Source organism: Neopsephotus bourkii, unplaced genomic scaffold, assembly GCF_033783945.1.
Source record: "Neopsephotus bourkii isolate Nb327-2 ecotype Australia unplaced genomic scaffold, CSIRO-AGI_Nbou_v1 NB_1634, whole genome shotgun sequence".
In the NCBI taxonomy this organism is placed as follows: Eukaryota; Metazoa; Chordata; class Aves; order Psittaciformes; family Psittacidae; genus Neopsephotus; species Neopsephotus bourkii.
In genome coordinates this window covers 3,218,232-3,232,855 of record NW_026902109.1, presented here as the reverse complement: position 1 = coordinate 3,232,855, position 14,624 = coordinate 3,218,232, and the positions used below count along the sequence as shown (strand labels likewise).

General features: G+C 49.0%; 1 protein-coding gene across 1 annotated transcript; it reads left to right on the top strand.

Moving 5' to 3' along the window:
• The first annotated feature begins 1,494 nt into the window (after positions 1 to 1,494).
• On the top strand, positions 1,495 to 14,186 carry LOC133223321 (microsomal triglyceride transfer protein-like). The gene is made up of 18 exons (XM_061373897.1): positions 1,495 to 1,722; positions 2,877 to 3,058; positions 3,260 to 3,400; positions 3,917 to 4,024; positions 4,606 to 4,722; positions 6,372 to 6,511; positions 6,807 to 6,960; positions 7,629 to 7,786; positions 8,340 to 8,505; positions 8,962 to 9,069; positions 9,189 to 9,401; positions 9,517 to 9,734; positions 10,370 to 10,467; positions 11,542 to 11,663; positions 12,097 to 12,324; positions 12,657 to 12,781; positions 13,039 to 13,209; positions 13,490 to 14,186. The coding sequence occupies exons 1-18, from the start codon at positions 1,656 to 1,658 to the stop codon at positions 13,632 to 13,634; spliced, it is 2,661 nt and encodes an 886-aa protein (XP_061229881.1). The 5' UTR covers positions 1,495 to 1,655; the 3' UTR covers positions 13,635 to 14,186.
• Positions 14,187 to 14,624: the final 438 nt, after the last annotated feature.

Below are 14,624 nucleotides of genomic sequence, written 5' to 3'. Positions count from 1 at the left end.
CAGCAGTCTGGAGCTGCCTATGGGAAAGCAGATTGCAGCTTTTCCCCTTCCCGTAACCTGGTCCCGGAAGGACTCATCATCCCTAAGTCTAAATTAACAAACCTGCTGAAGTCCAGTTCCTGTTTGAGGCCCCCTTTTCAGCAGGGTCTTTTTCACAAGCTATCTCTGTTTCCTTTCCTCTTCAGGTAGTGTGTTTAGGCTACAACCACTCTGCAACCTTATTTTCAGGACTTACACCCTCAACGGCCACTTTGTTCTTTGAAATATTTCATTTTTCCCCTCCCTGGCTAAAGGGCTAAGCTTTTTGTGGTGAGCAGGAATCCCACCATTCCCAGTGCACTTTGCTTTCTCAGTGCATCTCAGGAAGAGAAGCTGATGCAGGCAGACCCTCGCAAATGATGGTGTCACAGCCTGTGGATACATCTTGAACAGCCGGCTCAAGGATACCCCTAATGGTCATCACTCAAAAGGAAACTTGAATGAAAAGCTGAGAGACCAGCAAGAAAGACAATAATAAAGAGAAGAAAATGCTTCAATCTAAATATGGGATATTTATCCATAAAGACCATCAGAAGACCAAGTAGAGACACCATGTTTGGGAAACCTATAGGCGGACTGTCCCCAGGTAGCTCACATCTGGATCTGTCCTGCTTTTCAGATCACATTAGTGGCCCAAAAATCCAGTAGTGATGCAGAGCTGGAGGATTGCCCTTGAAAACGATGTAACACCAAACCCATTGGGTTTTGGTCCTACTGCAAAATGCAGATTGCTTCCATAATGACAGTACTGCCTGTATCCATAATGTATCCATAATGACAGTACTGCCTGTATCCATGTACAAGGAGGGTGCGATGTGCCCCACTCTCTCCCACGTGCCTGTTATTTTTGGTAAACAGACTTCACAGAACCCTAAGCCACCTCCTATGGACTTTGGCCCTTTGCAGCCTGCGGTGTCTTTAGGAAACAATTAAACTCAGCACTCGAAAAGCTCCTGCACAGAAAAAAACCCACAGTTAGTGGGCAAAGGGGTTAGCAGGCTATGTGGAGCACAACCAGCAAAGCACCCACCTCCTAAACCCTCTCCCAAGCTGTTTGGGGGGGATCGCAGGGATAGATAACGGTGGTCATAGTCCAACCCATCAACAGGATGTCCCCATCCCCCTCCAGCCTGGCCCTTTAAGTAATTTGAGCCTCCAGGCTGCAAATCCCAGTCTCTAACTAAAAGGATGGAAAAGTAGGTTTCCCCCTTCCCCTTCCAGGTCTTTTCTTTCAAAAGCAACCATTCCTTCCCCTTTTGGCTGGAAGAGATCGTTCACCGAGGAACGGAGCAGCTTTCTGAGCATCCCCCTCCCATATCAAGGCAAACTGGCAATTTCTCCACCCTGCAATGCTCCTGGCAGCTCTTTTTTGCAGCTTTCCTCCCCACCCTCCAGCCCTTGGCAACCCTTAGCTGATTTCCAAACCCTTCATGGCTGCTGGGGGCTGGTGAAAAGGTTTAATCATTTGCTTTTCTTTGGGTGCATAAGGCGGGGATAGGGAGAAGGTTGGGCCCCATCGTCTGACGCTGCAGATCATTCCCGCTTTTGTTGTATAGTCCCTCTCCCACCCACCCCCCCTTCCTTCCCTGTCTCCTACCCAGCTCTCAGAGACCACCATGAATCTGAAAGCGGGTTTGGGATGCATTTGCCTGCTTTGTTTTTCCTTCGTGAGCACAGCAAAAGGTAAGAGACTTCGGGCTGCTTCGGGTCCAGGGAAGCAACAGGGCACGGGTGCCCCGAGTTGCAGGATGCTTATCCCAGTACACAAAAATCCTCCCGGAGCTTGCCATAATGCAACACCTCCCTAGTCTCCAGGGAGGGAGGGAGGAGTTATTGCCAAAACTGCAAATGGACTGAGCATCTCCCAGGGCAGGAAGATTTTCTGGGACTGTGGAAGTCCTCCCTGGGGGGGTGAACAAAATTGTAGAGCTGGAGCTTTTTAAACTGTGCACGGTGCAGAAATACAGAAACTCTTCAGCCTGAGTCAGAGGGCAAAGCCCCAGGGAGAGAGCTGGACTTCCTTCAATTCCTTTCATTTGTTATTACAGCAAAAGTAGCAAAACTATAAAACATTTCAGAGGCCCAGCAAGTTTTTCAGGAGAATTTGAAGTGACTTAAAAAAATAGATTACACTGGTTATATCATGGCAAAGGCAATCCTACTCCCTACAATCATATTCATGTAGGAACAAGAGAAGGGGCTCCAAATAATTATAGACAGATGAGATTAAGGCAAGGACTTCTGATCTAAAGCTGCCGCACCAAATTCATTTTGCCCCATCACAAAGTCAGTGGTTTAATTAAGAATTAGCTGTTCTGTGGGGAAACACACAATATGAAGAATATGGCCTCTCTTCTGCTCTTAATAAAAATGTCAATATTGCCCCAGTTAATGTACAATGCTGAAAAGACTCTTTGAGATATCCCTCCTGTCTGGATAAGTTTCCTGCTCAGGATACTTTACTTCAGGATCAAAGTGCATTTCCCTGGCACTTTCAAAAAGTCCTGAAATCCCCAAGCAGAGCCAACACTCTGGGCAGCATTTTTAAGGAAGGGCTGGAAACACAAGCAGGAATCAGCTGCCATCCCAAGAACACACAAATATTCAAATTGCAGGCACAAATAATTTCCCATTAAAACCTCCCTATGTTTTCCCTCAAACACGTCAGTTATACCTACTGCTTGGCATAAAAATGACACTTTGAGGAGGCAAAGTGATACAGGTTGCAAGCATCAGTTCAAGTCCAGGTTCTTTCTACAAGGGAGGATGCTGGCTGCAGCATTTGGAAGGACTGACATCTGCAACCTCATACTTTCAGCATTTGCGTCTTTCCTCAGGGGATTTGCAGCTGCTTTCTTTCCAGCCCAAGACCCTGTATCAGTACAACTATACCCTGGATGTCCAGCTGGACCACACGTCCACACCGTCCCTACGGGGAGCCTGGCTGCGGGCTGAGGCATTGGTCCAGCTGTGCAGGCTCTGGAGGGACCAAGACAAGGAAGAGCTGCTCCAGGTGCAGGTGTGTGAGTTGGCAAAGCCATTGTGGATGGGTACTCCTCCTGGGACTAGTGATGCTGTCTTTAGCTCCTTCCCTTTCTAGCCCAAGCCACCTGAAAAATGATCTCTCTGACAAAGAGGCCATCACGTGCAGGTAAAACACATAGCAACTTTAGGGCAGACATGCTTGGTCACTGTTTTCTGCCATCTTCTGCCATCATAGGTCCGCAACCTGAAAGCCCAACATGAGCCAGAAGAGGAGAGCCAGGATGGCACTAGAGGTCCCCCTGCAGAGATTGCACTGAGCCAGGAATCACAGGCAGAGCTCCAGCAGCCAGTGTTCATCTCCTGGAACAGCGGGAAGGTCAGCTGAATAACTCCTGGGCTTGCCCACGTGCTTGCAGAGCACTCCTACCCACATCCCAGATTCTCCCAGCTACGAAACCCATACAAACGTCTGCTTCACCTCCAGTTTCCTATCAGAACACAAGGAACCAGAGTGGGAAATGTAGGAATATACAGTCTCCCACAGGGTCCAGTATGACCATAGGTGGAGCCTCATCCTCCGAAAGGGCTGCAGGCTCAGCTGGAGATGAAGCTTCACATGCTAAAAGGGCTTCAGTCCTAACCATGGGATACATATTCCTTTCTGACCTTCCCCTCTAAGGCTTTGGAAAAACAGGGAAGTGTGATTTCATGGGCATGCACCCACAAAGGTCATGCTATTGAGGGATACACTCCTCCTAGAGAAAAATCTGCAGGTATCTAGAGGGTATTGCTTAGGCTGCAGAGGAGATGCCTTTCAGCAGCGAAGGCAGCAGAGAGCCTGCAGAGCCTCCAGAGTTGTCCCTGCAGCCAGCACCTCTTTGTGCCCTTCCAGGTCAAAGCTGCCTATGGGAATGAAGCAGAAAGCATCCTGATCTCCAACCTGAAGCGAGGCATCATCAGTCTGCTCCAGCTCCAGCCTCATGCCGGCACTGCAGTGGAGGTAGGTGCAGAGCTGAGGCCAGATCCTACCCAAAGCCAGGGACCAGGCCACAGCAGGAGAGCCAGCCCCAAAGCACAGCCAGCCCAGGTGCTTCAGCGAAGGAGGCAAAATTCAGGATAAACACCATGGGCTTTGTTGCTCCAGCAAAATAAGTAGATGATTTTCAGGAATGGGCACACTTACAAAATCATCATTTTTCCCTGGATCGCAGGAATAGTGGAGAAAAAACTCCGTTAGAATTTCTACCAAGCAAGATTTGTTTTGCCTAGCCAAGCCAGCAAACAGCAAGGAAATCTCTTCCTCCAGAGCTCAGCTGGAGTGACCTGTGAACAACATGAAATAACTTCAAAACCCAAAATAGAGGCACAAAGATGCTGCTGGTGGTGTTAGGCTGAATTTTCAAAAGCAAATTTCCCACCCAGATGCACTTGGAGCTAACCACCACCCTCAGTTAAGGCCCATTTTCTAGATTTTTGATTAATTAATTTGTCCTCTGTGTCTTTTCTCTACATAGATCATTTTATTCAGGGTCAATCAAAGCCAAACGCACTTATGCATGGTCACTTACTTTTGTGTTTCAGGAGGATGTCTCTGGGAGCTGCCAAGTCACATACACTGTGTCCAACCATTCCATCACAAAGATAAAAGATCTCCTCAGCTGTGTAAAGCCGAACTCTGGATTCACCTCCATAAACAAAGCAAGTCATTTCTCTCGTGGTAGTGGGCTCAACTTATATCAAGTACAACAGGGCTGGCCCCAAAATCTTCCTGCAGGTGGGCTTTGAGTCTCAGTCACAGCTGGCTTCAGCCTTTTGCACCAGTCTGAGATGGGACTCTAGCTCCTAGACCCATACCCAGAGTGGGATGTACCAACACACCTCAGGAGAAGCATATGTTTTGCATCATCCCATCTTTATCACTTCTCACCTGTCAACTAATCTGCTTGGGAAGGTGGGGATACAGAAATGCTTTCTCAACCTCAGACTTACTGGATTGGGGTTTAGGTTGACAGGGGACAGGGCAAAAGACCACTGCTTGTTTCATTTAAAGCAGAAGCCTGTGTTTAGCCCTGACTTAAATAGATGAAACTCTGTGGATCTTGATGCCATTATACCTGCTGTGATTAAAATCAATGGGTCTTTTAAAATCCATACATTCTACTGAATTCAATATAAAAATGGACATTATCACACAGACAGCCCATGGGTTTTGACAGAGGTCTCAACACCTGGCAGTCAAACTCTGAGTGTTCATATCATAAAAGCTTTCTGGGGTATGCATCATGGCAAATTTACCTAAAAAATAGCCAACCCTGCACAGCACATTTTTGGCAACAGATTTTTCCCACAAGCCTGCAGTCTGCATTGAGGCAACTCTATGGACCTTGCCTGTAGCTGTGACAGCAAAACAGTGATACTGCCCACTTCTGTGAAAGGCAAAGCCTATGGATAAAAAAGCTCTGTTAGAATACAGATGTTATTACTGCTAATGCCATTTGCTGTCAAAACCCACTCTTGTACATGGTTCAGCTCTTCCCTTCCCCAAGGCCTGCAATGTGCAAGCCCAGCTGCTCTGATAACATCCCCCAGCATGTCCCACACTCCCCTCATCGTAGCTGGTTGATGAAGCAGAGGTGAAGTCCAGCAAGTGCATAATTTGTTTTGGAAAGAAAACATCCAGAGAGCTTCCCAAAGGCCACCACACAGCACAGCATAGTGAGGGAGCTGAGAGGCTTTTGGCATGAGCTCCATGGAAATTGCTGTTGCTTAGCTTCCACTTTCACTTGGAGAATGTCCTTGCTGATGCTCGTCAGGATGAGGCAGGTTTTGGCATTGAGAGCCATGCTTCAATGCTTCAATGCTTCATGCTTCAATGCTTCATGCTCTTCCCATGCTGTGCAGATGTGTTGGGGCAGCTATGGAGCACTGGCGAATAGACCTGAAGTATGGGCAATGCTTTTGGAGGCATTTATTTCCAGTTCTTGGTTTCCATTCATCGCCCAAGCCAGGCAGGAGCATACCCTGCTCCCTTTGCAGCCCTTTTCTGTGGCTGAGCCATGGTGGCACCACGTTGTAATGAAACAGAAAGTCCATATGGTGTCACCAGTCTCTTTCCCCCACCAGCCATGGGCAAAGTATCCCCTTTGCTGTGGTCCTTACCTGGTGCTGCTTTCTCCCACATCTAGGAAGAGGTTAGGCTCTTCTGGATCTTCCTTTCCTACATTTTGCAAGCAAAGCAGGTGACTTTGTGGACTGGAAAACTCTTTTGCTGCTAACAGAGAGGAAAGAAGTCTCATGGGAAAGAGAGAAAAGGTTGCATTTTTTCTCTTTGCCTTTCTTTTTTCCAGATTTTTGGACTGAAGTGGCAGCCCACAAGCAGAAGCCAGTACATGGTAAAAGACAACCTCCTCCAGTCAGTGCTGGCAGAGGAAAGCCACATGGTGTCTCTAGCGCTGAAGTCCACCACTGGCATCAAAATCAGTTCAAGGTGAGTGACGTCCCTGTGACACTACCCTAATTGGGCAGTCTCTCATGGGATGAAGGTGCATCTGTTGGATGTGTCCAGTGCTCTCCTGCCAGCCCGGGTGGCACAGCCTGGTACAGGTAACAATGAGGACAGAATGCATCAGCTGGGCATGGCACAGGGGGAACACCAGGCACCTTTCGACAGCTTGCCCCCCACATCTCCTCCTTCTCCAAGTCTGCATGAACCCAACCAGCCTTTGAGCCATGGAGGCTGTAAATGATGAAGCACTTCCCAATGGCTTCTCCTCCCTCCACAGGCAGCAGCTCCAGCTAGCATCTCCTCCAATACCTGGCCCAGCAGAGGTGGCTGCACGAAGCCTTAAGGATGCGCTGGCTGGCATGAAGGGACAGAACCATCCCCTGAGCATGGCCAGCCTGCCCTTCAGGAGGGTCTGCACCCACTGCCCATCGGTCAGTGATTCTACCCAACCCCAAAACTCACCACATGCTCTCCCCCAAGCTGAGACCCTGGGCAGGCAGGAGAAGGCTGTAGGATTTGGGGTTATGCCACAGTGGTGCATTTGGAGAGGCTGGTTACTGCTATCAAGGCAGGATGTGGCCCCAGAAGTGCTGTAGAGAAGCAGCCTGGCCTGTTACCTGTCCTAGCGTGTCATGTCGCTACCTATGGTGGAAGGATTCCCCGACATAGCTGCATTTCTGTGATGGGGGAAGAAACCTGGTGCACAGCTGTCACATACAGCTGGGTTAAACTCATCACAGGTCTGAGGTCAGGAAATATTTCCACTGCAGGTTAGGCTGACAAGGACAAACAAGGGTTTGGGGTTTTTTGTGTCCTCAAGTCTTCCATGCTTTTCACCTGGAAAATCTGGAAATTGCAACTTTAAGGCACCAGGGCTGCTCCCAGTTTCTCCTGATCTTTTCCTGACACATACCACAGATTGGGGAATTTGGGCTTCAGCACAAGTCCTCAGCAATGGGAGTGGGAGGCTGCAGTAGGGGCCTGCAGGCAACTGCATGTCCCCAGTGGACCCTCTCCACTCTTAAGTATTTTCCAAGTATAAACTTTATCCCATGATAATGAGGGTAAAATTCCCACCTAGTAAACCTCATCTTTGCAGCTGAGAGCCTACCTGAAGGCTTTTGACAGCCAGAGAGTCAAAATGGAAACCTCAAAGGCAGCGACAGCCTGGCAGTTCCAGAGGTTCATCCAGATGCTGCGCAGTGCCAAGAAGAGAGATGTTCTGCAGCTGCTGAGGACAGCGCCCGAGGAGATTCTGTGAGAATCCCAGGAGCTATCTTGCCATAACCGATTTCTGTGCATGCAGGGCTCAGGCATGTAGGGTCATTCCTGGCTCTGGCAACTAGGGTCATTTGGTGCTGGTCCTACACCACACCTGGTCCAGGCAGCCATCCTGCATAGTGGGAATGTATTCTGTTTTTTCTTAATGCCGTTCTGTACAAACACTGCATGGCTTTATTTCTTTCTGGCTTTGGAGCAGAGTGAATACTCCAGCAAGGCTTTCTGCAAGTATCATTGGAGGTCTGTTATTTACACACCATCCACCCATGGCCATAGCACCCATTCCTTGCCAGTGTGGGCACTGAGTCCAGGCTCCTCTCTGCAGTGAAATACCTCAACCTGTGCAACTTCAGAGCTAGAGCCAACCTTCTAGGCTTTTTTAACTTATGAACTGAAGCTCCGGAGAGTTAAAGCAAGAGGAAACCATGGGGAAGAGAAAGGGGGATGAGGAGCTACACAGGGTACCTTGTTTCTTCTTCATCTCTTTTGGTGGGTTGTGCCACTGATGACTTCCCTTTTCTTGCTCCAGCCCCTTCATTGTGGAGGCAGCCGTGGCCGCACAGTCAGTGGCATCCTTGGCAGCTCTCTCTGACTTCCTGGATTTCAGCAACAGTCCCAGTTCCCTGCTAGAAAAGTTTCTCTGTGCAGCAGCTTTCTCCCCCCGGCCTTCAGGACAGCTTCTCCGCCTGGTGTCAGTAAGTATGGACGTTTCTCTCCCTGCCTGAGAGTCCTGAGTGCCTGGTGGATCCTCACCCCACTTCAGGCAGGAGGGAACAGCAAGCATGTTTGCAGGAAAAAGGAAAATACTTCATTTAGAAATACGTCTTCCTACTTATGGGATTATTTTGTGCTTTTAATGGGACACTGGCAATGGGAGTAGATGCTCCTTGGAGGAAAAGCATTCAGCAGAAAGTGCTTAATATCAGTGCGTTAATTACAGATAAAAAAAGCTTAATTAAAGCCCACTATGAAATAGTCAGTATTTTATCCAATTAAACCATGCATTGCCTCCTTCAAGGCGGGTAAGAACTAGTTTTTCCTTTTTGGGCAAATGCTTTTTGGTAAGAGATAAAACATACTCCTTCTCTCTCTTTTTATGCGCTCTTTCTTTTTTTTTTCCTTCTTTGTGTTGCCCTTTTCTGGATACCTAGGACAAGCTGGATGGGAAGCAGCTGGCCCCTGATGTCCGGGAGACAGGGATACTTGCCATGGGCTCTCTGGTCGGCAAGCTGTGCCTCCAGAAACTGTGTGGGCTGCAGGTGAGTCATCCCATGCTTGGCTTTCTCAGATGTTCCCCCCCTCTTCTGGGGGTGCCCAGAATATCTCCTGTCCCCCACTTCACCCTGTTCTTTTCTGCCCTCCTGGAAACCCTGAGCAGGAGGTGGAGCGTGGGGTGGAAACCATCCTCAGGGGGCTAAGAGGTACTGAGGAGGAGTCCAAGATGGTCATTTACCTGCTGGCCTTGGGGAACGCAGCGCTCCCCGAAACTATCCCTATCCTTCTGGACCATGCTGAGGAGGGTCCCACCATGGTTGCCATTGCAGCCATCTCTGCCCTGCGGCGATTCCCTGCCCAGCACATCTCCAGCAAGGTACAAAACAAAGCTGCCAAAGCTTGGTGTTCCAAGCCATCAGGAGTGCAAAATGGAGCTACCATTTGCACATTACCACCCTACCAGCACCATTTTAATTGCCCTCTCTCATCAGGTGAAACAAGCAATGAGGAGAATTTTCCACGAGAAGAGGAAGAGCTATGAAAAAACATGTCGCCTGGGTGCTGCAGAAATCCTCCTGGATAAGGAGCCCTTGCCCATGGATGTTATCAACATCCTGCTGGCTGCCAATGAGATGGAGACAGAGATGGCAACATTTCTGCTGCTGAAGGTCCAGAGTATCCTGTATGCTCACCACCACTACCCAGCAAGGTGGGTCAGGAGGGGAAGGCTGCATTTTTCCCCCTAGTTCTACCTCACTGTTTTTTTCTCTTCCTCCACACTCCAGCTGTGGCTTTTTGAGCCAGCTAGCCTTTAAAGCACGCGAGCATCACTTCTTAGATCTGGCATTGGTGCTGTCTGGAAATTCCCAGCTGCTATAGGAAGAAAAGAGGAGGACTGCTAGTGCAGACTCCACACAGCCAGCCGAAACACACTGTCCCTCCTTGTCCTGCCCCATGGCAGCAGAACCCAGGCTCGTGGTTTCAGCAGAGTCCTTGGGGGCCAAAACTGTCTCTCAGAGGAGTGCACAATGTGTAACTGCATTCATCTTCCTATCTGCACAAAACAAACTGAGCACCAACGTTCTTCAGAACTAAGCAGAAGCTGTACAAAAATATCTGACTGGTTTATCCTAAGCTGAAGGAGAGGGAAGTTTCAGGGGAGCCCATGTCTGCTCATTTCTGCTCATTTCTGTTTTTTGCTCACACTTCCCTGGGAAGTCAGCAACCAACAGAGATACTTCAGAGATTTGTATTTCCTCCTTTGTATGGCTTTCTGTAACAAGCACTGACATTTTCCCCTCCTTCCCTCCCAGTGCTGACATACCTTTTCCCTCTTGCTTCCAGGAAGATAATGAAAGACATCATGAGAGACCCACGGATAAATAATTACAACTTCTTCTCAAAAGCCGGCATCTCCTCTTCTTTCTCAGGACCTCTGACAGGTGACACCACAGAGGACAATGACCCCATTGTCCCCTCAAATGGCTGAAGTAGGGGTTAGTAGGGAAAGGCAGCTTTCCGAAGAGGCCTCAGTTTTATAGAAATGCCCCAAAGTCTCAGTGTGAGGCTTCTGAGCATGTTCTCCAGCAGTAGCTGAGGCTGGCTGGCTGCCATCACCTGAGATATATATATATACACCTTCCACTGACATCCCTACAGCAGGATGGCTGGGCTGTGCCACATACTTTTCCCAAATCCTGCTAATTTGAGAGAGGTACTTCAGCTGGAGGTGAAACAAATGGCAGATTGTGGGTGGGAGTTTCTGTGCTTTTCCTGATAAGTCAAGATACTCAGCTCCATTCCTCAGCTCTGCAGGTATTTTTAATAAGCTCTTCAAAGAGGAGAATCCTTGTACTGAGATAAAAATCTTCAAACTTCAGAGAGACTGCAACAATCAATGCTTGCTAAGTATCTGATTAAATCTTCACCCCTCAGCTCTCATTTCTACCCCTCTTCTAATTAGCCCAGCCTACCCTTGTAGGGGGTAGGTGGGGGCAAAATAGCCAAGAACTGGAAGAAAATATTGCAATGCTAAAGCCTTTGATTGTCGCAAGAATGGAAGGAGATGGTGCTGAGAAGCTTTCCCCTCTGAATCATTTAGCTTTATCAGCTATTTAATGGCTAACATGAGAGATCTGTGCAGGTCAGCCACCCTGACCAGCCCATACAATCTATTGAGGAGGCTTACAATTACCAAGGAGCTCTCGGGATCCTGCTTTTAGATGTATCCAGTGACCTCCTCGTTGCTACAATCAATCTTGGCAAGCTCTTTTAAGACACAGTCCCATCCTGCTGAGCACTGACTCAGTGGCACTGGGCACAACAGCTGCACTTGCCAGGATCACAGCCTTCCACATCCCATCAACAGGCTCTGTATTTTCTTGTCATCCCTCACCCCTGCTGCTGCTGTCAGAGCGTTTATGGTTCACCACCATCCAGTGACTCATTCACAGAGAGATGTGCCAGGCACTGCACATAACCACAGGGGTGCTTATGGATATCTCTCTGCCTTTCAGTCACCCAGGACCTGCTTTCCACCTTTGGCCTGGACCTGCTGTTTTTGGAGGGTGGATTCCTGAGGAAGAGCGTCTCTGACTTCTCACTGCTCAGCCATGGACAGCAGCTTCATGCAGCTCAGGTGCGTTGTACAGAGAGTGGCTGGGGGCCACATACGTGGAGGGGTAACAGCACCAATCCAGTGATGCCACTGCTCCACTTGTGTCCCCTCATAACCTCCTTATGGTGCTTGACCTCACCTCTGCACTCAGTGTGCTCCATACCAGAAATGCATACATTTGTACCCCCCCACCACTGATGTGAATCCAGACAGACCTGCTCTGGAGAAGGAAGACCTATACTCCCCCAGAACACAGCGGGTATGACACCACTGCTGCACAGTGCTCAGGGATAGTTTGGGTGCCCCATCCAACCCACCCCATCACTGTCCTGCTTCAAGAGGTGCCAACACTAGGGATGGACAAATACAGAAACTCAAATAGAATTGCAGAACAAAAAATAGACTCTCCATCCTTGCTCCATACAGCTTTCACATCTCTGCTTCTGTGTTTTAGGTCACTATTGAAGCACAAGGGATGGACTCGATGCTGGGAGAAAATGTCTTGGAAGGGGAAGAGGAGCCAGAGCTCATGGCCGGGATGTCTGCCATCTTTTTTGATGTTCAGTTGCGTCCGATCATCTTCTTTCAGGGATATACAGACTTAATGGCCAAGGTCCTGTTAAGCAGTGGAGAGCCCACAAGTGTGGTCAAAGGGAACCTCCTGCTGATGGACCATCACCAGGTACCAGATTGGGGAAGGAGGAGGGGTGTGTGACCTGCCTGCACACCAAATCTCAGTGAATTCCACAGCGCGAGCCAGTGGATTTCAATTTTATGTTACTGCAGACACAGGTCTAAGAGCGAGGTGGCACTACCAGATGTCTCTTAGGAATGGTAAAACAGCAGAATGACTGCTTCTGCCATGGAACATACATGGCTTCAGTTTCCTTTCTTGCAAGCCCAGCTGTGGGGTTGGGATTAGCAGTCCCAGCAGTCACGAGCTGTTGCCGTTATCAGCTGCTCAGCCAAGAGCAGTGCCCGGTCAGAGCAAGGTCTGTCTTCTCCATCTTCCAGGTCATTCCTCTGCAGCCTGGCTTCCAAGTGGCCATCAGACTCCAGGGCGGGCTGGGGCTTGACATTTCCGCTGACATGGATGTGAGCATTTGGGAGCAGGAACTGAAAACCAGCATCAATGCAAGGTCAGTGGGCAGGAAACTGCTTGACGACAGGGATGCAGGGTACCCAGTGGGCCCAGCACAAGGAATGCTCCACCGTAGGCTGGCTTTCCACAGCCTCTTGCTCTTTTGCTAGGTCCAGGCTTTGCTGGTGGACATGTTAGGTAGGGGTCTGGTGGGTGCTGGTTACACACTCCTTTTCCATGGCCAAACCTAAGATGCTTGTGGGGTCGTTTGGAGCAATTGCTCAGTGACCAGACCCATGTGCTTCTCTCTCACAGGGGAAGCCTCGCCATTGATTTCCAGGCAGAGCTAGATACCCCTTTTCTCCAAGCCACCCTGAGAAGCCAGACAGAGGCAGAGACCTCGGTCCAGTTTGACACTATGCTGAGGTTTTCCAGCAGCCCAGTGCTCATGTGCCTGCAGCTGAAAGAGGAGCAAGTCCCATACAGGTAGTCTCTGGATATGGCCAGATACTGTAGAAATATCGTAATGTGCTTGAGATAAGGGAAGACTTCATGGGGAGAGGAGGGAATTAATGGCTGTACACTTACTGAGCAGGATGGGTCAAGACCAGTCGGGATGGGGGAAAGACACCATAAGTTCATGCTGACATCAGTAGAAGCACCATACCTAGACCATTCGCCTAGGAGATGATGAATATGCAGGTCTAGGAGGAGGATGAGGTCCACCACAACCCCCTGACCATCTTGCTGTCACCTTGTCCCACAGAGAAATCTTCACAGTTTCCAAGTCTGCTGGGAGCCAGAACAGCACCACTCAAAAAGGCAGGCAGGGCACCATGCCTGGGAAAGAGTTTGCCTTACACCGAGCCAACTCCAAGATCTGCAACCTCCTGCTGGCAGCAGAAGAATAGCAGGGTTGGAGCAGTTTGGGACTGGATAACCGCCCCTCTCCTGTCACACACCCCAGTTCTCTGTGAACCCAAGAAGAGCTGTTAAGGGCTCTGCCCAACTCCTCCATGATGATTTTTTTAATAAGAAAAATGCTGCACTAAGGGCATCGTAAGACACTGCAAGAGGAACTGGAACTGCTCCAGAACAGCCAAAGGCAGCCCTTGCTTGGGGCAGGAGGAGCTAAACCTGCCTCCCCAACCCAAAGGCTAAGATTTCCCTTGCCTGAACTCTTCCTCTTGATGGGAAAAGTCTTGCTTGAAGCGAGACTGGTCCTTGTGATAAACAGCCTTCTTTTGCTAATGAGTGACTTCCTCAGAGCCCAAGAAACCCTTCTACAAGCCTATACCCCAAAATGCCATGCTTTCTCCCCAGTTATCAAAGCAGGCAGGAGGGAGCACATCTGCAGCCGACAGGAAGAAGGTTCCCCATGAGGGGAGTGAATGACCCTTCTTTACTGCAGAGTTTTGCAGCTGCCAAATTGCCCAGGAACATGGAAAAATATTTCTGGAAAAGCTGTGGGGGTTTAATTTTGTTTAATTTTTTTTTTTATTTTTTTAATACTGCCCCAGAATAATCTTCAGGGAGGAAGGCAGAGAAGCACGACAAAATGCTTCATAGCCTATTGTCAACTATTCCATGTTCTTTCTGGATTAACTGAAGGTGTTTGCATTTATTTTCATACAAAGGCAGCTCAGCTGCCCTCACAGGTTGGGGCTATCTTCTCATTCCTGAGGGGAATTTGCACTCTGTTGCCAGGGATGGGGCTAATGCCACATCAGGCAGCAAAGGTGGTGCTAGGGGGAAAGCAGCTTGTGTTTTAGTGAGGATCAGATTTACACTCAGAGCAAAAAAGGAGCAAGGCAGAGGAATGCAGTCCAAAGAGCTTTCCCAAAAACGGGGGAAATGAAGGCAAAGTTAAAAGAGATCAGGAGAGAGTATAGCAAATTGCA

Coding starts and splice junctions, on each gene's coding strand:
- LOC133223321 (XM_061373897.1), top strand. CDS start 1,656: ATGAATCTGAAAGCGGGTTTGGGATGCATTTGCCTGCTTTGTTTTTCC. Junction 4,025..4,605: donor ATGCCGGCACTGCAGTGGAG/GTAGGTGCAGAG, acceptor TTTGTGTTTCAG/GAGGATGTCTCTGGGAGCTG. Junction 9,735..10,369: donor CACCACCACTACCCAGCAAG/GTGGGTCAGGAG, acceptor TCTTGCTTCCAG/GAAGATAATGAAAGACATCA.